Source organism: Eschscholzia californica, unplaced genomic scaffold, assembly GCF_041429995.1.
Source record: "Eschscholzia californica isolate CP2 unplaced genomic scaffold, dmEscCali1.0.p SCAF_6, whole genome shotgun sequence".
Lineage (NCBI taxonomy): Eukaryota > Viridiplantae > Streptophyta > Magnoliopsida > Ranunculales > Papaveraceae > Eschscholzia > Eschscholzia californica.
In genome coordinates, this window is record NW_028238483.1 from 31,406,577 (window position 1) to 31,432,407 (window position 25,831).

General features: G+C 35.2%; 3 protein-coding genes across 3 annotated transcripts; 1 reads left to right on the forward strand and 2 right to left on the reverse strand.

Moving 5' to 3' along the window:
- Positions 1 to 2,401: 2,401 nt before the first annotated feature.
- Positions 2,402 to 7,126, forward strand: LOC147533542 (protein NRT1/ PTR FAMILY 8.2-like). Its single transcript, XM_086647997.1, has 5 exons — positions 2,402 to 2,643; positions 2,758 to 2,881; positions 2,997 to 3,214; positions 5,539 to 6,101; positions 6,207 to 7,126. The coding sequence occupies exons 1-5, from the start codon at positions 2,563 to 2,565 to the stop codon at positions 7,069 to 7,071; spliced, it is 1,851 nt and encodes a 616-aa protein (XP_086504123.1). The 5' UTR covers positions 2,402 to 2,562; the 3' UTR covers positions 7,072 to 7,126.
- Positions 7,127 to 14,774: 7,648 nt separating this feature from the next.
- On the reverse strand, positions 14,775 to 17,514 carry LOC147533543 (protein WALLS ARE THIN 1-like). Its single transcript, XM_086647126.1, has 6 exons — positions 17,209 to 17,514; positions 17,039 to 17,101; positions 16,835 to 16,951; positions 16,332 to 16,743; positions 15,757 to 15,908; positions 14,775 to 15,176 (listed from the first exon to the last, which is right to left on the reverse strand). Exons 1-6 carry the CDS (start codon positions 17,430 to 17,432, stop codon positions 14,987 to 14,989), a joined length of 1,158 nt encoding a protein of 385 aa, XP_086503252.1. The 5' UTR covers positions 17,433 to 17,514; the 3' UTR covers positions 14,775 to 14,986.
- Positions 17,515 to 22,943: 5,429 nt separating this feature from the next.
- Positions 22,944 to 25,439, reverse strand: LOC147533544 (Transcription initiation factor IIF, beta subunit). Its single transcript, XM_086647127.1, has 6 exons — positions 25,073 to 25,439; positions 24,514 to 24,622; positions 24,020 to 24,150; positions 23,835 to 23,909; positions 23,493 to 23,642; positions 22,944 to 23,271 (listed from the first exon to the last, which is right to left on the reverse strand). The coding sequence occupies exons 1-6, from the start codon at positions 25,277 to 25,279 to the stop codon at positions 23,158 to 23,160; spliced, it is 786 nt and encodes a 261-aa protein (XP_086503253.1). The 5' UTR covers positions 25,280 to 25,439; the 3' UTR covers positions 22,944 to 23,157.
- Positions 25,440 to 25,831: the final 392 nt, after the last annotated feature.

The window sequence follows — 25,831 nt, forward strand, 5'->3', positions numbered from 1 at the left end:
AATATCATCCATTATAGTGCTCCATGTCACAGTAGGCTTCTTACACTTTTTGTTTGAATTGGCAGGACCAGACTCAATAGCCATCTTTATCAGCATAGAAAAAATCAAAATGTCATTTACTTGGAGAATCTAAAACTATATAAATTGTCTGATAAACCATAATGTAGAAAATAATATGATAATTATTTGTGAAAATGAGAAAAAAAATGTTCAAAAATGTACTTAAACATGAACGGGGAAATTACTATAACTATAAATTCGAAAAAACAGTCCACATGTCCTCTGCTATTATATCCCTATTTGTTGTCCAAATTTGTGATGGGACAATATTAATTTCTTCATCTTGCACGGATCGGTCTACATCATCTAGTTCGCCTATTTCATCGTCGTCGCTCTCATTATCTTCGTCAGTACTTATATCATTAGGATCTCCATCTCGTAAGAAGTTGTGCAAAGCACAACATGCGATCACAATCTTTGCTTGTGTATCAATATCGTGGAATGGTGCATTTCTCAAATATGCAAATCTTTTCTTTAACAGACCTATAGTCCTTTCGACGACATTCCGCAAAGATGAATGACGATAATTAAACAGTTCTTTAGGATTTTGAGGTCGACGACCAACATGATCTTCCAGATGATATCGTGTGCCACGATACGGTGTGAGAAACCCAAGTACTAGCGGGAATCCAGCATCAACAAGATAATATTTACCTACACTAACATAACGTAGTTAAGTTTTTTAAAACCATAATAGATTTTTACCTAAATAAGTTATTTCATTTGATATAATTATTTAAAACTCCATACCAATGGGAACTGTTAACTTGCGTCCACAACGAGAGACTGCACATCTCAAAAGACGTCTGTCATGAGCAGACCCTTCCCACCCAGCAAGTACGTAATGAAATTTCATGTCAAACCCACATGCTACAAGAACATTCTGAGAAATGTAAGTTTTCCTATTACGATATCTAGGTTGGTCTTTGATAGGAACAGTTGCTCTGATATGGGTACCATCGATTGCACCGACAACGTACTGTAGAATATACATGATGTGATTAACTAAAGTACTTATTTACTTTAGTTAGAAAAGAGCGAAGCACTATTAAACCTAGACTAACCTTGAAGTACTCATGCCAAGTTTGCCGACGACTTCCATCCATCGGAGAGTTCGCGTTTGTCGCTGGTCTAACAACATCTTTGTAAAGCCTAAGTACTGTTGATAAAACTATATGGAAATATCGACTAATAGTTTCTCCTGATCGAATAAATTGAAGATTATACCTCTTACCATCTTGGGGTTATCTGTATGCATTTCCATTAATCCGTAGATCTAAAAGTAGAAATGGCTTCTGACAATTCAGTCTTAAGGGTTTATGAGTTTTCAATACTTCAGTAAGCCCAATTATGGCAAGCAAAAAAAAAGTTAATGTTTTATTCTATCACCCTACCTAAAGATAATGTACAGACAACCACAACATCTCACCGGTTTCATCTTTGTTGACCATTGTTTGTTGTAGTGGTTGGACACTTCATCTTAAGCTCCTGAAGTTTTGAGACCGACTCTCGTTAAATGCAGCTTATTATCAAGATTTATTTTGTGCTGCAATAAATGAAGTAAAAGAAGGAATAGATAGTTTCTAAGCCCCTTGGATGGCCTCAAGGATGTTTATATAGTCTTTAAAACCCAAAATATTTTAATCGGAAATTATAGTGAGTGCTCTTTGAATTCATGTATTCTGGATTATATTCATGATGTATCAATGTCATATAAATATAATGAATCTTGGAGTCTATCTAGAAAAAAAAAAAAGAATTGATCATAAACACCTAAATTAATTTTGAAGTTAGTTAAGCAATCATAATTAGCAATCACAATATAAGTATCTCAAGTGGATGTAGAGAAATATGGGTAAGTACCCCATAAAACTTAAAATTTATGATAATACTCAATCAAATAATTTTTTTTATGTGATATTTATTATTTATTATAATATAAGAGGTGATTGGCTATATATATCTTCAAGATTTCAAGTAATGACTTCATCATAACCATCAACAACTTGAGATTTTAAAAAGAAATACTAATTGATAAAAAAAATTATGGATGACGCAAAATGTTAATCAAACTCACTAGAATGGTGACCCTTTTTTCTAAAAGGGAATTAACTTGGTAAACCATGCATTAATATTTTCCCATATCTAATGAGCTTGCCAATGACAGCCAAGAAATTTCAATCATATAAATTTTTTAAGTCAATGTGGGCCCAACTATTTTCTTAATAAGATAGGAAAAAATATAAAAAGGAAAATGAATAAACAATCCAAAATTTGAAAAAAGTCAAAATTCATGGCAGAAACGAACAAAATAAAATAAAAATCAAGAAACGCCAAAGCTGAAATTTATTTCTAAAAAGTCCAACCAAAGAACTTAATTAGTAAATTTCCAAAAAACAAACAACCCCCCAAAACCTTCAAGGTTGGTTTCTTTGTACTTAACTTCTCAACTGATATTTACCAAAGAAAACAAATTGAGTTTGATCAGCTACCCTATACTCCATGGATGGAATTGAACCAGCCAGGCCAACCGCCGAACGATATTCAGAACCGATCCAAACCCACCAAGATCATGATATATCAGTATGTATATCTTGTTTTCTTGATCAACTATTGGTATTATTCTTGTTTTCATATATATATATATATATATATATATATTAGCTCATTCTGATCTTATGAGTATAAATACAACAGAGAGATGATTCCATCAATAGTACTGTTACTACAACATTAGTAAGCAATGGTAGTGTTGATTTTCGAGGGAAAATTGCAGATAAGCGACTTACGGGGGGTTGGAGAGTTACCCCTTTTATCATAGGTATGGTTCTTCACCAAGATCCATCTCTCTCTGTCTCTATATGTATATGCATGCATTTTGGTATTGCCTATATGAAAAATATATTTATGATGAAATTGGAAGTGTTTATTTGCAGCAAATGAGACGGCGGAGAGGTTGACATATTACGGAATAGCAGTGAATATAGGGTTGTATTTGATTCAACAGATGCACCAAAGTTTGCCGGATGCAGTTACTCATGTTACGAATTGGATTGGATTAGCTTTCGGTTCTACACTTTTCGGTGCCTTCATTGCCGATGCTTATTTCGGTCGGTTTTTGAACATTGTCATCTTCTCTTGCATATATGCATTGGTAAGTACCTCCCCCTTTCAACATGAAAATGAACTTTTAAGGATTTTGAAGAGATAAAGATCAACTATGAATTTAGATCTCAGATGTGAGAGTTTGAATAAGAAAATGTCAAAGTCAACTATAGAGTTATAGGTTTAAGAATGAATCACACTTTATCTGAAAATATTTAAAATTCAGACGTGAGATCTGAAAAATGGATGGGTGATATTTCTTTCTATCTTTATCTAGAAGTCAAACCCATCCTTAAAAGCTTCAAAAATAAAAGACCCACTTTATTTTATTTTGAGTTTCACTTTTCTATCCTCTTGCAAACCAAGTGGAGAGGTAAGTCATTTAATTAAGGACATGGGTAACTCATTTATGGGTGTTAGTTCACTTCTATCCATCTCATGATCTCAATAAAATGATGATTTTCTAATGTGACAACTCAAGTCCTTGGTAATTCAACAATATATTAAGATATTTATTTTGAGAACATTAATATTAAAATTTTGAATTTACAGTTTGTGAATGATGAAAACATTGCTTCATTAGAAGACATGAATGTCACACTTTTTAATTTGGAGAAAAAATGGTTAGCTTGTCACCATTTTATCAAAGGAAAAAAAAGGAAGGGTTCATTGAGGGATCGCGTATAAATAATAATAATAATAATAATAATATGAAGTCAAGGGTTTTTATTTTATTTGATTTGAGATTATTAGAGTGTAAATAATGTAGTTGGGCTTTAGGCCATTGTCATGTTGGGCTATAGGCCCGGTTCTTGTTCCAGTTTGAGTGGGCAGTTATTGAGCGTATCACATCTTTGATGTATCAATGCCAAATGTAACGACATACGTTGATCGTAGTCGACTTCCAAAAAAAAAAAAGGGTTTTTATCTTATTAGACTTAGCAAAAAAAAATAAAAATCTGTCCAGAATTTGTTTTTTTTTTTTCTTCAGCATGTGTTAAGTTTGTGGTCATTTGACTCATAACCAGAGGGCCTAGACATTATACTCTTGGTCGCTAGATCGCCCTTCTCCTACGAGGGACTATTCTCACATTCCCTCTCACGTGGGATTTTTTAACTTAACACGTATTTTTTTCTTTGCAAGTGACATGGAGCACGTGTGGTCCATCACGCGTGGGTCTTGCTCTGGTATCATGTTAAGTTTGTGGTCATCCAACTAAAAACCAGTTGACAATGAGTGAGAGGACCCTAGACATTATATTCTTGGTCGTTAGATCGTTCTTATCTTATAAGGGACTACTCTCAGATGACCACAAACTTAACATGGTATTAGAGCTAGGTCTACATGTAATAAGATTAAAAGCCACCCGAAAAGTAAAAAACAACACATCTTAGACCCAAAAGAACGTCAGACGTGAGGGACGTGTGAGAATAATCTCACACGGTAAAAAGGACGATCTAGCAGCTAAGATTATAATGTCTACGTCATCTCCGCTTATTGCCAATTGATTTTGAATTGGATAACCACAAACTTAAAGACCAAGTGTGTATTTTTTTTTTAAATCTAATTTGAGGTTAGGATGGACTCTAGTCAGATATCTGAACGTCTGCTTTTGTCTTACTTGTCGAAATAGTTACTTTTTGGTTTATTCTACTCAGACGATCAAATTGGAAATTTGAGAAAGAAACAAACAAACAATAGTAACACTTTTTAAGAGGAAAGGAGTAACACAAATAGGCCAAAACAAGGTCCTCAACTCAAAGCAAAACAACTCTAAGTCAGAAAAATACACACCAGTGGGTCCAATACTTGAACCAAAATATTGGCCAGGCTGATGTACCAAGACAAAGTCCACAGTTTCCCCCTCAGCTGTCACAGTTGCCAGGTTAGGTAAATGTCATACACATCTCTCTGTCAGTGCCCCCCCCCCCCCCCCTCCCCTCCCCCCATTTCTTTTACAGATAACTACAATTGAAATCATTTTAGAACCCAACAGTCATGTTTTTCCCACAAGCTCAAAAGCTTAGAACGTATTGAGGTTATTTTACAGAGGTTTGAGGAGTCTTTACGGGTAACAAAATCATGTACATGTCGGGCTCGATTGACATTGAAAAAGAAGGATAATATTGGTAATTGTTAAATTCCGGTCGTCAAAAAAGATATTAAAACTGCAGAAGACTCGCCTATAAATTAAAGATTGTGATAGTCCCGATATAAAGATTAGTGTTTAGGTCTTTTGGGTGCGCAGGTTAGATCCTTCGACATAAGCAAAACCATGTACACGTTGGGTTGCTCTTAAAAAAATTGTTACCTTAAACTTCTTGTCATGCGGATAGATTTTCCCTGATCGATGTTTCTAATCCAATTATCAGGGACTGGTGCTTTTGACACTCTCTGGCACCCTGGACAGCTTAAGACCACCACCTTGTGCAAGTGGTGAAGTTTGCCAACCCTCCACGACTGGCCAAACAGCCTTCCTTTACTGTGCACTAGCCCTAATTGGACTCGGTACTGGAGGAATCAAGCCGTGTGTATCGTCATTTGGAGCAGACCAATTCGACGAGGCCGACAAAAATGAACTCCCTCTTAAGTACTCATTTTTCAATTGGTTCTTCTTTGCAATTAATACCGGAGCACTAATTGGCATTGCATTTGTACCATATATACAAACTCACAAGGGCTGGGGATGGGCATTCGGGTTACCCACATTAGCGATGATGAGTTCCATTGTTATCTTACTGGCCGGACTACGCCTTTATCGGTACCAAAAGCCCATGGGTAGTCCCTTGACAAGGTTCCTTCAAGTTGGTGTATCTTCTCTGAGGAACCATTTTAGAGGGGTGAGGGCGAGACATGATACAGTTCTTTTTGAAGTCAAGACTAAAGAATCCGACATTTTTGGTGCCAGGAAACTACCTAGAACGTCTCAATACAGGTATAACATTAGCTATTACGTCATGTCAATTACGTACTCGAAAAAATTAGTATGTAAATATATAATGTACAGATTCGTTATCATCTCATGTCTTGTTGTTGGCAGGTTTTTAGACAAAGCAGCAGTTATAACCAACCAAGAAGGGGACACAACTAACCGTTGGAACCTATGTACAATCACTCAAGTTGAAGAATTCAAATCCTTCATTAGGGTTTTACCAATATGGGCATCTACAATAGTATTATCCATCCCTTATGCTCAACTTTCTACCTTTTTCATTAGCCAAGCCACTTTAATGGATCGAAGTCTCGGCCCCAATTTTGTCATACCCATTGGCTCTATTGCTATCTTCAGTGTCATCAACGCTCTCATCCTCGTCCCTGTTTACGAAAAATTGGTAGTCCCTATCCTTCGTCGTAGAACAGGTCATCGACGAGGCATAACCTCACTGCAAAGAATGGGTGTTGGCTTATTCATATCGATATTTGCTATGGTTTTTGCTGCATTAGTTGAGAAAAAGAGAAGAGAAAACTACTCAACTCCATTGTCGATGAGTGTATTTTGGTTACTACCACAATTTGCCCTAATGAGTAGTGCAGAAGTGTTTACATATGTTGGTCAATTGGAGTTCTTTTACGATGAAGCGACCGATGGAACTCGAAGTCTAAGTAGTGCAATGTTTCTAAGTGAGATTGGTATTGGTGGTTGGCTAAGTACTGCACTTGTTAAGATCATAGAAAGAACCACAGGTGGGGAAGACAAAGGGTGGTTAAGGAAAAAACTAAGTGAAGATAGTCGACTCGACTACTTTTATTGGTTGTTAATGGCAATTAGTATCGTTAATTTCGTGATTTATTTGTTTGTAGCTTCACATCATAAAGGTAGAGATGATTCTGCTGGTAGTAGTGTTAGGGATGAAGCTATGGTTGTGGAGTTGGAAGGAGAAGATGGTGAGGGAAAAGTTAGATAATGTTCTTTCAAGTATTGTTGGAGTTATAGTATATGCTTAACTAACCACAATTCCTGACCTTGGTGATTTGGCATGACATACTCAAGTTTTTTGGTCTTATTTATTTTACTTCAATCCTCTGACAATCAAATTATGTGCATAATGAATGAGCAAATTGGGTTGGCAAATGTGGTTTGATTACCCTTGTTAGATTGATAATGAAAGGGTAAACATTGCCAGTGGGAAGTTTTATATGCACACACCACTTTTGTCCGGTCGAGGGTGTATATTGAAAGCAAAACAAAGAAATATACAACATATGCAGACACTTAAACTAGAATATAAGAAAACAACATAAAGTAACATCCGTGGTAGGAGAAGGTCCAAGCCAATGATCTAACAGACTTTGATAAAAGAAACACGTCGTAGTTATAGAATGGAGCTTGAACTGAGTAGCAAGTGAATAAACTTATCTTCATAACATAATTCGGACATTTCTCACCATCAAAACCAACCCGAGCAAAAGTTGGGAAGACTAAAACAAAGTACGGAAACAAGAGTCCTCACCAATCACTTCTCTTCAGAGATTTCGCAACCACTGATAACCTTATAAATGAAAGACGGTAGTTTACCTGGTAAATAGGTCAGACACTTGTAGAGGGGATAATCCCTAAGAAGGCCTCAACTTTCAAACTGCACATAAGTAGAAGCAATAGTAAAAGATGCTTGTTATCATATCTAATATCTTATCAAGAAATAGCAAAACAGAATTGATTTTAGTAAGAGGGATACTCCAAGAAGAACTGAAAGAGATTCCCGAAGAGGACAAACTAGGTGTAATTAGAATCAGACATTCTTAATTAATTATTAATTTCAAGCATTGCATATAGCTCAATAAGTTCTCTTAGTTGGACACCCTCTTAAGCCCATGAGGTCGTGGGATCGAGTCTCGGTAGAAGCAGTTGGACATCATCATTTATCTCATGTAATTTAAGCAATATATAAAGTTAATAATATAATAAATTTGTCGTGTTTTAGGCCTCTTCATGCTGGCGGACTTTAGGCCTCTTTCATTATGATTTAAATTAGGCGGTTTATCGTGCTCATTACATCTTCATGATGTATCAATGCCTTGTAACGACTAACGTAGATCGTAGTCGATTTCTCAAAAAAAAAAAAAAAATCTCTTAGTTTCTTTGTAATTCAACTCTTTTTCATTGTAAATGTCGGGAGCATTAACCCTTAACAATTTCAAATAAAAAAGAAAGACATGGAGAAAGCCATTAGATCTGGCACTTAAAAGTAAGATTCAAAAGAAAGAAAGTCTAGCAGCTGGAACAACAATAGACTCCAAGAACCCCGAATAAAATTTAAATTACAGAATTAAGAAAATAGTTGATAGATCTAGAAAAGCCCCAAAATCAACTGACACAATGAGAGGGAAAAGAAGTACGACGTGTTGTTCCCATGGTTCGATTAAAGTTTTCGCTCGCTTTGGTTTCCTCATTAGAACAGAGTTTGTGTTCTCAGCCGAATATCCTAACTATTTTTCGAGTTTCAACTCTATCTGTTTTATCACAAAGTTTCTAATTGCACACAAACCAGAATAGCTCATTCTCTAATTTATTAGAAAGCTCGAATGGCTCATTCTCTATCTTGGCGTTCGATCTTTCTACCTTAGAGAATGAGCTATTCTGGTTTATCACCAGCCACTGCTTCGGACAGGATGGAAGCTCTATAAAACCTAAAAAGAAAAACCATGCTCACATTAAGAACAACAAACTGCAAATAGGGTGTGCTTACAGACACCCTAAAAGTTTGGTCACATGGTTAAAAGAGAACCAGAGAAGCCTGTGGAATATCCTATAGTATATATGAACATGAGATAAAATGTGTCATTTTCAAAAACTAAACTGAAAAAGATAAAAGGTATAAGCTTTATAAATAATAGTGAAATTGAAATAAAATACATCATAATCTGCCACATATTTAGGATCACTCTTGGAGAATCACTCGACGATTACGTTATTTTTTTTGGTTTTGGTGAAATGTGCACCTTTATGATCATTAAAAATAAAATATGAATGTGACGATTGAAAAATATATATCAACAACAGTGGAACTAAGGCAAATATTATATGTTAAATAGGGGGGTCAAACAATATTTGGTGGTAATAATATTGAATATAGAATTTTGATTGACCATAGACATTGGAAGGTGGATGAATCATGATTGTTATAAGGTCATGATGATCTGAATTGTTGAATGATACCAAATTTAAACAGAGCAGTATTTGATCGATACATCTCATAATTCATACTTTTCCTGGTAATAAAAATGATGATGTCTGTCTGGAACTGGAAGAGAATGAGAAACCGTACGTCCGTACTAACACCTCTTTTCCTTTAATCCCATGCTTGGATTCCTTCTCCACACACACCATCCTGACATATTTGAGTAGCAGGGATGAGCAATAGTCACTTGACCTTTATTCTGAGTTGACTCAAGTCAAACCAATTAATGGTGGTGTTCTTAATGGTCGACAAAAGCTAGGCTAACGAAAGACCAAGCGATTAGGTTTGATTTGTTTCGATTGAGTTTGAATGGTCGGTCCAACTAAACTTAATCAGCGAAAAATTAAAAAAAAAAAGAAATTAGAGCGAAGATCAAATTTTAATTTTTTTTTTTTTTTAGTTAAAAATAAAAGGTAAAATCTTTACTTTATCAAAAGTACCGAGATGGTCTCCTTTTTCAATTACTGTTATAACTCTGTTAACTAGTCATCACTTCTCTGTCTTCCATCTCATCACCTCTCTCTGACACCTCATCCTATCGCCACCTCATCGTCTTCACCGGCAAAGGTCGTCGGCCAGCTAATTTTCTGGCTGGCGACCTTCAAACACAAAAAAAAAAAAATTCTCTCTCCTTTCTCTCTCTAGATCTGGTTCATGGTGAACCAGGTATGTTCGACTGAATAGTAGTCGAACAGACCTTCCTTTAAAGGTCTGTTCAGGTCTAGTTCGAACAAATCTTCAAAGGTCTGTTCGAACCAGATCTAGAGAAAAAGGAGAGAGGGAATTTTTTTTAGAGAGAGAGAGAGGGAGGAGAGGAAAAAAATAATAATTTATGTTTGAAGGTCGTCGGCCGGAAAATTGGCTGCCCAACGACCTCTGCCATTGAAGACGATGAGCTGGCGGAGAGAGGTGATGAGATGAAAGAGAGAGAAGTGATGACTAGTTAACGGAGTTATAACGGTAATTGAAAAGGGAGGCCATTTGGGTATTTTTGATAAAGTAGGGGCTAGGCAGGAAGCTGGTCATAAAGTTGGGGGTTATTTGAAAAATAACTCTATCTTTTACAAAAGGATTGTAAGGCATTGAAAGCTGTTGAAAAACAGTTGTAAAGTTGTCGCAAGGCGTTGCAAATGTGTTGCAAATTAAAAAAGTACTCAGGAAGCTAGAGACTAAAAAAGTTGACTGATCATTTTTAACCTAAGTTTAAATTTTTTGGGGAATTTTGACCAAATTCCCCTAAAAAATTAAATTATGTTTTGTTTTCATCTTTTATTCTCTTATTTTAAGCGAGTTTCAATCTTCATAAACTTGACTTAAGGATAAAGAAATGTATAAATTAAAGAGTCCGTGGGTATATAGACCAAAATAATATTCAAAAAAGGTTTATGATCCAATCTTCTCAAAACATGGATATTTAGTCCTTTTACATTATGGACATAATAACCCATTCTTTATGAGAGAACTACCGTCCATGTCCCTCCTACAAAAATCACGGGATTTTTAATTTTCCAGGGTGAATTTGGAATGTTTCTAATGTGGGCGTGATTTAGGGGATTTAAAGCAACTAACGTATAAATCCGAAATTGATTTTTCTCTATCTTCTAACCGTTTTGGAAAGCAAATCTATTTCCAAATCAATTCAAAACAAAAATCGTAACCAAATCAATTTTCTCTCTTTACGGATTTGGAAACCAAATCAATTTTCTCTCTCTTACTATGTAATTTTTTTCGATTCAAATCAATTTTCTCTCACTTAACTTTCAGATTTGGAAATAGTATATTTTCAAGGATCAATTTAGCGTGATTTGGGAGTTAATATACAAAACATATATATCACTTTCTCTCACTTAACTTTCAGTTTTGGAAATAGTATATTTTTCTAGGAACATTAAAGCAACATGTGTTTTCGTTTTTACTCATACATAAATACACATAGAATACAAATTAGGAAACAAATACGTAAATTATGTATTATTTATGACGAGGAAACCATCATTTGTCAAGTATACAACATAACTTATCAAATGTATGTGGGTCTTGTTCAATAAATTACACATAATTTCTTTTACATTACACATCCTTTACATTCTGTTACAAAAAAAAAAGTACAAAATCTTCTTTGGTTCAAAAATGGTGCCCATCCATGTACACTCCATTAGTTTCGTTGACTCACTTTGATTTGACGATTCTCTTTGAAATTTCATCTGGTATATCAAATCTACACACATAAATACACATACATTAAAGAAAAAAAAATCATATATTGTATTATAAACTACAGTTTCGTAAATTATATATAATGTTTGTCAAATTTTGACAACATTTGAAGGTTTTGAGTAGTTTGGTAAACTTATCAAGGCTACTCTTTTGGGTGAAAAGTACACATAATGGTAAATAAATAATACACAATTTATGTGCACTTATACGTAAATTATTTACATAATGGTAAGAACATGAAGATATACGTAAATTATATATACTCTATTGCAAAGTACACGAGATTTGATAGTAAAGCGAAGCATTTCTACTAATGAAATGAGTACTGTTTTGGTGTTAAAGCACGAGTAATGTTCTATAAATTACCCATAATTTACTATAAATTGTGGTAATTTACGATAAAGTACATGTACTGTAAATTCTGTTATGAGTAACCGTACGAAAGAACAAATGTTTCATAAATCCGTACGGATTGAAAACCATATCTGAAGAAAAAAAATGAGAATATCATTATGCTTAAACTACAAATCTAAAGATATCTGCTATGATGATTGATTGCAATAATGTCAAACTCAAGTTGAAGGATTAAACATCAAGATTAAAAACATAAATGAAATTTTAATAGAGAGAAAGAAAATAAACACCAAACATTTCATAGATGATTGATAATCTGATCTCACGAAATATAAGAAACAACAGAAGATTAAACATAGATCTAAAAAATATGATATTATCACTGGATGCAAACATAACATACTAACTTTGAAGGAATCATTGAATAAGGAATAAACATAAAGATCTTAAACAGTTATGAAAATTTTAGAGAGAGAAAATAAACATCATAAATTCGGAGTTAATGAATTAGTAAACAGATCTTATAGATATGTATCATAAATCTGATACGTTTTATAATAGAGCGAAATAATTAGGGTTTTAGTTATAAGAAGAAATATTAGATATTAACAATGGTGTTTATAAAGATTTCGAAAGTATTAAACCTGATAAATGATAAATTTGGACAACAATATAATGTAGAAGAAGAAGATTTTCTGAGTTTAATGGAGGTTTGTCAACTAAATCGGTTTTAGAGAGATAAAATAAAGAGTTTCCGTTACTGAAAATAATGAAGATATCCTTACTTTGAATAGAAACATGATTGGAGAGCGAAATATGGAAGATAATAATGAAGATATCCTTACTTTGAATAGAAACATGATTGCAAAGAAATATGAGAGATAAATATGGAAAAAGATATGCATAGATTTCGAAGATAAATCAGTTATAAAATATGGAAAGGTTAGATTAGGGATTATGAAATAATATTTATTCTAGAGATTTGTGTTTTCTCTCTAGATGAGACCAAATGGACTAGATATCCATTTATATTATTTTTTTGGTTTTAAAACCCTTTATAGAATTAGAGAGGATTATATCTACTATTAGGACCCGTTTTTTGGACTATAAGCCCAAAAATTCTAAATTAAAATTTAGAATCAAAACTCAACTGTCAACACATTTTATATTTAAATCCCAAGATAAAATTTTTTATTCTCCCTATTAATCATATATATAATCTTGAATCCTCAAGATTAGCATTGCTTCCTTGAGTATACTTCCCATTTGACAGAACTTCTTTGAATGGAATATTGAACTTAAAAATCCAAAAACAAATTTAAACAAAAGTCTCACCGTCGACTTGAAGAAATCAGAATATACATTCTGAGAAATAGACTCGAGAAAAAAAAAGAACATCTTAAGAAAAATTGTTAACGAAGAAAATTAAAGAATCAAGTAAGCTATTTATAGAGGGAAGGTGAAGAAGCAAAAGCGTTGGAACAAACTTGAAGAATAAATGAAGAACGTCTCCAAAACTGACAAAGTAACCATTGCGCATTAGGAAATCGTGGTGAATCTCTGACTCGGTCAAACATGCAGTGAATGTGATAAAAAAAACAAAAAATACTTCAAAACAATAAGAAGGAAACGCGTGTCCTACGCATGATCTAAAAGGAATTGCGTGGTCTGTGATCCAAAAGATAATGAAGAAAATGTGTGATTAGAAAATCAAGCTACCCGAAAATCAAAAGGCAAGGAATGAGAACTTGTTCTTAAAAAAGTTAAAGTCATCCAAACCTCTCATGTTTGAAAGAACACGTAAGCAGCTCTCGAAAACAGCTTTGCAAAAGAAATCTCGCTAGGATAAAAATAGTCAGGTTTCTTAGAACACTGGTGACACAGGTAATCCTAAACGCTGGAGATTTATTTACTTAAACGCATTATGCATTACCTTAATTTCTATATGAATAATTTGCGAAAGTCAAGAGGAAAGACTATTTAGTTCTTCTACTCCTGTGTTTCTTTTCTTTGAACTATGGAGTGACGAGAATCGTGATCTAAAAATAGTCATCAATTGACTATCGTCAATAAATCAATAAAATACCAAAAGGCCAAAGAGTCAACCATGACTAGTCAATATGGAGGTTGAATCCGAAAGAGTCAACTGTTTCATAGGCGCTTAAACCATGCTTGAGTTCAAATACAATCAGATCTGTCGTGGGATTTCAGAGAAGACAAAGAAGGTCCCAGTAAATGGAGTTGATTCTGTTCCAATCATAGTCGGCGAGGATCTTAAGTATTTAATAAACTTGAGATATAAGAATCTCGCGGGGAAGAAATTTTCCCCACACAAGCTAGAAGATCAGAAACTCAATCTATCCTAAATATTGTATCCCCCTGAATGAGGAAACATAATGCCTATCAAATATACAGGTTCCCAAAGAGGAATCTCAAGACTACGAAATAATAGTTTCAATCCTCATGGTGGATCTCCAACCGTCTCATCTCAACCCGCTAGATGAAGTCAGCCAAATAAACTTATAAAAAGTAATGAACTCGCCTCGAAGAAGGCACGACGCTTACGTCACAGTCACAAGCTAAGTCTCAAGCTTAACGATCAACCAAAGGTCCAACTCCCAAACTCGGTCATTCGATATCCAATACTTTAACTGTAAGGACAATTTGACGGCCTTGAGCGTCAGCGAGGAGTTCCTTACAGGTTTCACTCCAGTTCATGAAGAGCAGTTTGAGATTCAACGAAGTTGGCTCTCATCTTCAATGACAGCAGAAAGATAAATTTTGACATCATCAGAATTAGTACTACTGGTAGGTATCTCTGTCTAAAATTCCCCAGAATTACGTGCAAATAAAGATCATTTTAAAATGAAACAATGTTAGACATTATTTCTTAATTGACTAACAATTAAAACTTCTATTTAAACATATCAAAATCCATTACATTAATAAACTCCACAAATTGCACTCACAACTCTCTCTGATTTAAGTAAAGTGATACTACTAATCTTGACAAACCAACAACAACAACAACACACATTGAGTAGAACTGTGATACACAAATATATATGTATCATGCATTTTCAGTAGAAGAAGGTAGCAATGGCTGAACCAAGGTTGATTTGATATGGCCCGTTGGTCTGTTATTTCCGTGATCCGCAGTCGATGGAAGAACAACTACTTTTGCAGCAAATTTCTTTTCTTCACTTTTACCCCATAACACCAAATATAATCCCAATATGATAAACACTGCTCCAATTATCCTGTAAAAATATACATCCAAATTCTATTTAGTATTCATTAAACCCCACTTTATATGGATATCATTCTCTATAATCTTGACTATTTGATTTTTCAATTAGGGTTTCTTACCCTTAATTTAAGCGAGACAAATTAAGATTTGTACTTCAAGATACCAAGATAAAGAATAACTTTGTTTTAAAATAAGTTGATTCATAATTATCTACTAATACTAATTCAATTATCTACGACCAAAACCGATATGATAAGTTTTTTGAGACCCGCCTCTTCCATTAAACATGTCACATGAAAGTCGGTAACCAGAATGAGTGGTCGACTAATTTCACAAGAACCTAAAATGCTCAACCTATGTGTATCCACCCATAGTTCAACAAAAAAAAAAAAAGTGTATCCACCCATTGGTGGGACTATATATCTAACATGACTTTTACTTTTAAACGATAAGAAAAGTGAAATAAATGTTTTTTTTGTGTGGAGTTTTAAGAGATGAAAAAATGACTTGCTCTCTATAAATTGTGTCCGGACAGGTAGAAGAAATAAAAAAACAAAATAAAATGTAGAGTGATTAGACAAACGACGTACCCTCCCAAGTAGAACTCTTCGCCGAGTGCAATAGAAGCCATGATTGCCACGACAAGGGTTTGAACTGGTTGATAGACAGCAACAAAGACTGGACCTCCTCTGTCAATGCACCATATTTGAACTGCAAAAGCAATCCCTGATGCCACAAATCCCTGCAAAATAAACCCAACACCCCAACCAAATTCTTAGCTCATCTTCTTCTTATACTCATTATACTCTTATACGAGGCCAACCTGATTTTGTGGAAAAAAAATAAAATCAATCTTTAGATCATTTCCATGGGGTGCCTCTAAAAGCATCCTCTTAGCCCACCCCTCTCTTGGCACTTTCCGTGGGTCTCTGACTGAACCGTCTGAAGCCTACAGATTAGGGTAATCCGAGGGAAGTAGGATTGGTGGTGAGTCCGTGCGTCTCAATCCCAACAAGGGTTGCGCACAGTTCGAGTGTCATCGGACTTCCCCAATCCTTGAGGCGCTAAGAGAGAGAGGGACACCCAAGAGTAAAAGGAACGGCGCCTGTAAACGCACGCGAAGTTATACAGTATTATTGACCGATAAGGTAGACATAGTACTTACAGCATAGAAAACACTGAACAATTCCCCACCAGAGTGAATTAACCAAGCTTGAGAATCTCTTTCAAGAACAGCAGCAATAGCTAGAAACTGAATAACACCAAAGAAACATGTATAGGAAGTAACAGATAAACGAGCCGGGTATTTCTTTAGAACTGGAGCTTGAAGAACTAGCCATCCTGACCATGAAAGACAATGGCCTATGAGATAAATGCAACCCAAAGTCCAATTCTTCCCACTTGCATCTCCTAGAGAGTGAAAGAATGGTGTTTCTTCATGTAATGTTAATGGTGGTGTTGGTGTAAATATTGTTGGTCCTTTGTATAGAGTTATAACTGTAGCTCCTGCAACACAAGACAGTGTTCCTAATGCTTTCGCTATTCCGTCTTTTCGATTTAATCGAACTTGTTCGATTCTGCATAATCGACAATTCATTAACAATTGTTTAGTACATTATTAAGTGATGAGATTATATATTATTTAGTTAGTGAATATGGATTACTTGCCTAAGAGCAACTGCCATCAAGAAGGTTAAAGCTGGAACTGAGTTTTGAATTGCAGAAGCAAAAGTGGGTGATGTATTATCCAAACCCAATAAGTAAAAACCTTGATTTGCAGTTATTCTGTAATTAATTAATCAAGAAGAAGATTAATTAAGTGTTTAAGAAGAAGAAAAAATTAAAATTGTTTCTAAGATTTTAATTAATTACCCAATAAGTGCTAGGAGGAAGAACTGAACAAGAAATGAGAAATTAATCCTTGGCCTATCCTTCCTATATAAACAAACATCAAATTAATTATAAAGAGGATATAAAGAGATAGTTATTGTTTGCTAATTAAAAGTTAATAAGGATTAATGCTTGATTAGTAGTTTAATTACTTTTCGAGAAAATAAGCAAAGGGTAGAAGAAGAAGGAAAGCTATGATGTTTCTATAGACAGGGAAGACAAGCTTGCTAATGCCCATATTAAGGGCAGCTCGGGACACGACATGAAAACCAGCGTACCCAAACTGCAAAGCCAACATGGCTAAATGCAGTTGGGTTCGCTCAGGCATTGAACACATTCTCTTAGACCAGCTAGTTGAACCACTTGTATCCGCCATTGAAGCAGAAACTAAGAACAAGAAGGAAAGAGAGAAAGGAAGAAAAATAAGAGTAGTTGTGATGGGGAGGAGGAGAATTGGTGCTTCAAAATATATAGAGCTAAAGAGGAATGAGATATGAGAGTGACTTTGTGGGAGGCCCCCACAACAACTCATGTCTTATTCTTCTACTCATTCAAATAGGTTTAGAGAATCACTTTATCTTACCATTATTATTGACTATGTGATGGGGCAGCTGATGTAGTGGGCATGGTCTTACATTTTGGGTGGTGTCGGATCTCTCTGCGAAAGCTAGTTCAACACGTGAAGTTTTTTCTCTAACTTATGAACTTACCGTCTACCGCTTCTACAACTAATGTGGGATTATCTCAAAATTCTCTCTGTCCACCCCTGGTTATTGGTAGGGGTGAGCAGAAACCGAACCAATTGGCCGAACCAAACCAAGTCGAACCGTACCGACCGATTTTTAGGCCGAACCGATCACCGTTCGACTCGGTTCGGCCGAAAAACCGAACAACCCTAATTCGGCTTGGTTTGGCCTCGACTTGAGTTTCTAGAAACCGCCCAAACCGAACCGACCGAACCCTAAGGAAAAATGAAATAATAATTTTGTAAAGTTAGAAAGTGCTAAACTAAAAAGTAAAAAAATTAGAAAACCCCTAATCGAATCTTCCATACTACTATCCGTCCTCCTCCCTAGTTGTTGTTGTCGGCTTCATCAACCACCTATTCAACTTGATTGAAAAGTTTTAAAGGTAAGTCTTCACTGATTTTCTATTTACCACAACCTATTCTTAGTTAATAACTTACAATTATAGATTTTCTATTCGTACTTCTATTTATTTATTTATTTTTGTAATCGTGGAAAAGTACGATGAATTTTTAATTTTTATTTTCAGCATATGTAATGGTGGAAAAGTATGATGAGTTCTTAATTTTTATTTTCGGTGTATGCAATGAAATGAATGACATTAGTTTACAATTTTCTCTAAATTGTGATAGGTTAAACCGATCAATCGAACTCAACCGAGCCGAACCAAACCGAGTCGAACCATGTCGGCCGGCCAAATGTTCGGCTCGACTTCGGCCGACGATTTAGTCAAACCGTCACTTATTGGTTCGGCTTCGGCTCGAGCCAAAACCGAAAAAAACCGACCGTTGCTCACCCCTAGTTATTGGGTTCAGACTTTTTTTTTTTTCTGGGCTCTGGAACAAATGTTTGGTAGTATTGGGCTCTTCGACCCCAAAAGTTCAAGTCAAGAAGTAAGACTGTCTCTCACACATCTGAACTTTCAATGTACCTCTCTCAACAATTGATGTTTTACTAACCTAATAAGGTTAGGGAGATGCTAGAGTTAGAAAGGATTTTACAAAAGAAAGTTCCTAACTTATGTGGCGGTTGTGATATTCATCTCTCAACGGCCTAGATTTGATCAAAATTTTAAACCACAACCGCCACATCAGCTGATGGTGCGGGTGTGTGTTGGTGGACTATTCCGACAACAGAATTATTTACTACTTAGTTGGTATAGTTTGAGCATACAAAAATTTACTCTTAAGAATTTACTATAACAATTAACTTAGAGTTGACTTCAAGAATGTAATGGTAACAGTATAACATATTGCTCTCCCGTCTCTAAAGACGGGGAAGTCACCGTCACAAATCTTCTTTTTACGATACAAATACTGTAAATTGTTTAGAATATACTACTATTGTATGATTGACGTGTATCGGTGTATGTATGAATTTTATTTAACACTAATGGCTTAGAATTGGAATCAAAACATCAATCTTTTAGTTGTTGTTTTTCCTCCTTTTGGGTTGTCTCCCACATTTTTAGGGTTTCCCAACCCACCACTGCTCAATCCAAGAGGAAGGGAATAAGAAGGAGCATAGAGAATGATAGCAGCTTCTGTTTTGGCTTCATGCCACTAATCATCATAATTCATCTAGACCATGACTCTCTGAAACACCCACCATTTTTTTGATATAACGCACGAGCCTTGGTCATGGGACCCTCCCAGCTTACCACATCAACATTACCTGTCTATCTATTAAAACCGTTGGATCTCAATTACACAAATCTCTATAAAATCACTCTGCTTGAATAATAATACAGTAAAATAGTAATAAAATATGACTATAGTCAAATTTAAAAAAAGAAAGGGACCCTTATGCCATCAAATCAAGAGAATCATGAAAAGTGATAATTTTAAAAACCCACGCTCAAATCCAACACTGACTATTTCTTCCTCTGTTTTTACAAAGAAGAAACATTATGATATTTATTCTTATAGTGTGCTTTATTAGACATCCATTGAAATTGAATGGGTCATGTTTCAGGATGTTGTCCTGATTTGGTCTCTATATTCGGATCTTTAATGTGTTCAATTTCTCTTTGCCATAATCTACTTCGTCGATAAACTCAAAATTTTGTTTATAAGATTTTAGTCTCTTAAAAATAGGTAAATTGTGGATTTATGAAGTGCTGATGTTTTCAAATCTGATAACACGAATAGTTGGAAAATTAGCACGGTTGGTTTCTGTTTAGTGGATAACTAGCGCTTTATGTTATCCTTAAGCTCTCTTTGTCTCGCATGTTTAATAATCATAAAGTAACTTCAACCTTTTAATCATCCGATTAATGGAGACTAATAAGTCATTAAGTTGGTCGCTTATGCAATGTAGTATTGCACATGATGCTAGCTCTATCGAGACGGCCCTAATTTTTTGTACTCACTAATCTCTTTCTTTTTCCGTCTTTGATACTTACAAGTCATATAAACACTACCTACCTTGACAAACCAATAGACCAAAAACTATGGGTTGAAAAGGGAGAAATGAGATATTTACATAAGGTGTCTATAACTTTAATTGTCATACTTTGGCAAGCCACAAGGACTGACTTCAGGGACTGATTTGACGCCACAACCAGTGTATATCATGAGTCTTGTTTGGTATCACTCTGGACATTCCACAGATGAGAGTAGTCTTTGACTGTCCTCTTCATCCTGCAATTTATGTAAATAAGTATATTGAGGAGTATATTCTTTGTTGAACTATATGAGAAGAAAATTTGAATGAACCAACAAAACATTCATATTCCGCCCGACCCCTAGCATGACGCTAGGCCACACGCTAAAACGACAAACAAGACGTAAAGAGACATTCTATTTGCCCTAGATCTCGTCCGCGCACTTCAGCATGTCCGCCTAGATGCCTTGAGTCATAGTTAGGGTTGGACAACTTCCTTTTTTTTTTCATGAGCTAAACATATTTATAGATGTAACTACTTATCAAATCAGTTCTGAAAACCATTATAACGGTTTAATATTTGTGTAGTAGTCTATGATTGTTATAGTTATAATATAAAGAATATATTATCATATTCATGTATTGTTGAAATAACAAAGCAATATCACCTACTTCCGTTTTGTTGTCAAATGACCAATAGAGAATAGATTCTTAAATTGTAATATTCTTAGAATTCTTGGGATTCTTTATTGATTACTAAATAGACTTGTGAAAAATCTTAAGAAATTATGTTTCTTCACACTAACCTTTCCACGATAAGCGCACATCTTAGAACTTATGTTTTTTATTCTTTTCATTCAAACAGACTACACAAATAAAATGAATTTGTATTTTCAATTCTATATACCGGAAAAAGAGTAGGAAAAAGAGTAGGAAAAGATGGAGTAGGAACAAGATGTTTTTTCATTTTTTTCTTATTGAAGACTATATGTTTGTCCTAATTCAAACTTGTAATTAGATGGGATCTTTTTCTAAACAACAAAGGCAAAGCCAAATTAGCTGACCTTGTTTACACCATTGGCTCTCAGCTTTATATGGTTGGATCTTTTATGGTAAAATCAGTATAGGTAGTGACTCTTGAGAGCTTTTGTTTGTTCATATTGAATTACCAACAATCAAAAGTTATTCTTACACCAACTACAATCAAACAATTTAGTTTGGGAGGTCATAAATTAAAGAGCACACATATTATTAATAGTCTTTTCTCCATGATATGACCTATTCACTTTTCATGCCTTAACCTACCCACTTTTCATGCCTTATTCGTCATTGTTTATACGACGTTTAGCTGATTAAATTTTCAGTGAACAATGAACACTGATCAAGCGAATCGACCTCAAATCTTGAACGGATGTATTGAGAAAATTTCTCTAAGCTGGCCCTAATACCCAATCATATATATATATATATATATATGCAGGTCTCAATACTGGCAGAAGGATCTCTTGATGATGAGATGATTGTCTTGAGTTTTCATAAGTCGACAATGTAGAAGATTCCTAGCAAGTGATTTTCAAATATCCGTATGAGATTTTGTTCACTCTATAGGAGAACAAAAATCACATTCAAGCTCACCATCACAAGTGACTTGTCTGCCACATAAATAAGACTGCCACATAGGCTCCAATACTCATGGATGATGTCACTTTCATGACCTATACAAACCCTCTTAATTCTCTCATTGATGTATTATATCACATAGGTACTTGATGGATGGATATAGAGGCTGAACTTAGAACTTCAATAAGAGGAAGACAAAATCTTATGGCCAAGATTGGAGTTGGATCGTGATTTATCATGGCATTTGTCTCAGTCATCAAAAACTTTTTCTGTTTCATATAGGAGTAATGGATATAACAATCACATAACATAGTTGATCATAGTATACGTATCAATGTTATTTTCGTTGTGAGAATTGTCGATTGAGCTTGTTGATGTTTTAGTTCTATGCTCAAGCCTCAAAGGTTACCTATAGAACTATGACACGTCCTTTAGGCGCACTTAAATGCGAATATTCGGTTCAGATCTTGGGCGAGTGCGCGAAATGATACTATCGAACGAAAATTGAAAAAAGTATAGTGAGTACTATTACAATTTATGCTAGTGATGTTATGGCAGTGCATTATGTAGCAAATTCTGAACCCTATAATGGTGGCTCAATTATATACTTTTTGAAAGATGTATCAACCAAAGAGATTCTTTGCCACTTTTATGTTACTTGCCCCTGATTTGAGTCCTATGGTTAGTGAGACAGAGAGAGAGAGAGAGAGACTTAAAATATCACATGCTCATTCATTGTACAACCAAATATTAGAACCCCTTCCCGAGAAAAAAAAAATGTTACCAAACAGGTTAATTGATAACCAAAAATCTGCTGCTGCCTTGTCTACATTTTCTGAACAGATAACTTAGACACGACTTCTCCCAGGAAGTTCTATGGCCTATGGGCACGGCCGAAATTGGAAGAGGTCCAACCCACGTGTACTTCATTCTAAAGAGTAAAGACTTCGATAAAAAAGCACTGCAGGAGTTGGGCTTGGCGATTCTGGGGCTGGCCGAAACTTATTTTTCCTCAAAGGGTTCCTATTGCACAGTTCGAGTTTGTGTTTCTGCTCCCAAACATCATTATAAACACTCTTCTTTCGTAAACTAACCAAAAGCAAAGACAAACAACTTAACCTTTGTGGACTTCTGCGGGCTTAAACTTTCAGTACATTGAAGTAATTAAGCTGAGATCACATTTATAATGTTGAAAACATGTCTATTTACTTCTATCCACCTTTATCTCTTCGCCTCGTTTAACTGTATTTCTCTTCTTTGTGTCGACTAAGATCATCATCTAATTGTACAAGTTTTGAGTAAGTTATGTTTATAAGGCAAGAGTATGCATCTTTATGAAAAAGAAATTATCTATTCAGCATCGGCTGCAGACTTCTTATACTCTGGCTTGAGCTCATATGTTCCTTGATTTGCTCCCCTCTTATTGTAGACACATAGTTCATTCAATATCTCTTTCAAGAATTGCTGCAAAAATTATCGGCTGAATCAACTACGGTGATAATAGTTTCTAGCACAGGTGTTTCAAGCGTACACATAACTTCTAAGATTTTTCATCTTAAATGAAAGAAGATAATCCTACCACAAGGAAATTTTATTTTGATAGAGTATTGGGAGATCAAGAATGTGGAGATGGTTTCATTTACGTCTGAAGAACACGAAAAGCCTACTAATATCAAAGAACATACCGCAGGTTGATCCGTCTCCTGAACCAATTGCTTCAATGCCCAGTTTGGTTGCCTCTCGAAAAGCTTAAACATTATATCTTCCAGTTCTCCTCGGTCCCTTCTTGTTCTCTTCATGTCTGATCCCTTTACAGGGGTTGCTTTCCTTTTATCCTGACCAAGTTGCCGCAGGTTCACATTTTCAGATGATTGAAAAAAAAGGTGGTGAAGGCATGCGTATGTTTTAACGTGAACCGTGAGAATTTAGAAAATATGCTACATTTGATTGTTTAACGGGTTGAATAAATATCAGAAAATCGTTAATACTTAATACCATGAATCAAGAACAGGTAGAAAAATTAGTACCTTAGAAGTAGGTGCCATTGATCCAACCATTCCAGGCATAGGCCTCAAAAGCTCCCCACGGTCATTGTCAATCACCTTCACAACAAAATTGTAAATGGAAATGAAAAAGTGGATAAATGAAAGAACAACTTTAACCCTGAAAGCATGAGTATGAATGCAAGTATTTCAAACGAACCCTGCCCAACCTGTATCTGCCTGTTTTTTATCATAGATTTGTTCGTCCTTTCACGACATAGTTTACTATACTCCTCAATATTGTCATTGTGAGGCTTCATGTCAAACTTATGTTCCACTTTACCCTCAACGGCAAGCTTTCCTACAAAACACAATTTTCTCTCAGAGGCACAAGAACTTGCATCATTGAGTTGCAAAACAAAAGAACTTGCATTGTTAAATGGGTAATCCAGCTCAATCGCGAATGATGATATACACTCTGCGAACGAGGTCATTGTAGAAGTCTGGTTGAAATACGGGATACCCGTTTCAGTTAATGAGAACGACGATTTGTGTATGAGCATGATCAGCATGCTAACAGAAACAGATACATGACTGAACAACTAGTAATAATTTTTTTTGGAGAAAGCAATAATTATAATGTTAATATACAACTAAAAATCAAGTTATCACCTCAAATGCTTCATCAAAGCAAATATCTAAGCTAACCCACAAACCTATTTACCTTGAGCCGTTTCCGAAAAAATAGCCATTGGAACAAAATCCTTGAACATATTCAGTGTATAATTCTTTGGCATAGTTGAAGACTCGGTGCCAGCCAACTCCATCTTGAACTAATAACCATGTAAGAATCACAAAGCAAAAGGCTATAAATGGTTAATAGGTCTTCGTTTTGCAAGCTTTCTGTCGAAAATTGTTTTCTACCCATTAAATTCAATGTTAAGTAATAAGAACATCAATAGATAAGAAACATAAGTATCCGAAATTAATTAGGTTTACTAGGTTTTGGTGATTTTGCCTATGGAGGTTACTACCCAAGTTTTAGAAAAATCCCACCTTTTCCCTCTTAAAAAACCAGCATCTTATTTAGGGTTTACAAGATTAGTAGAAGAAAATTACTGATTGTGCGAATAATGGAACGTGTCTACTGTGATGTCAATTCTCAAAGTAAAATTGATTTCTATTAGTTATCGTGACTAGGGTTTCCGCAGGACCGGAAGAAGAAAAGTTATCAGAAACAACAAGAGGGCACTTCATAGAGAGAGAGAGATAGATTGATATACCTGGACGGAAGAAGGATCGTCGGGGCGGAGGGGATCGATGGAAAGGACGACCTTGGCGAGAGGATTAGGATCGGAAGCGTGAGACTGCCATGACTTGGAAACAACAAGAGGGCACTTCATCAACCACACAGATCTATCTGCTCTTGACGTTTCTAGGTTTATTGCACCGTTCCCACTACTACTGCTACTCTTCTTCTCTTCCTCCATTACTCTCTCTCTCTCTCTCTCTCTCTCTCTCTCTCTCTCTCTCTCTCTCTTCTCTCTTTCTCTCTCTAAAAGTTCTACTAAACTGAGCTTCAAGTCTGGCTGGCTGTACGAAATGGGAGTATTTCACTAATGTATTTTTAGCAACGTTTTACATAGGGGAGTGTTTGTTTTCTTTTTTTCTTGTACAAGGCAAATCTGCAGTTTGACTTGTCCTCGACTCAGACATCAAAATGCTTGTACTCTCACTCTGAATCTTGATGTTTGTCTCGTTTGAATGACTGATTTTGGTTGATTTGGGTCTATTGAGTCATGACATTCAGATTCAAACGAATTTCGTTAGTTTCAGTCTTCGAAACAAAAAGACAAACATTACTTGCACTTCTACGATCTACACTTCTCATGCGTTGCTAATATTATTGTAGACCAATTTTGTTATGTATTTTGAAAGATTCGTTACACCATAGTACATGATTATGTAATAGCATTGATACGTTATGAGAGGTGGAATAAAACCTGAAATGTTGATAACTAAACTAATATCCATAAGAACAA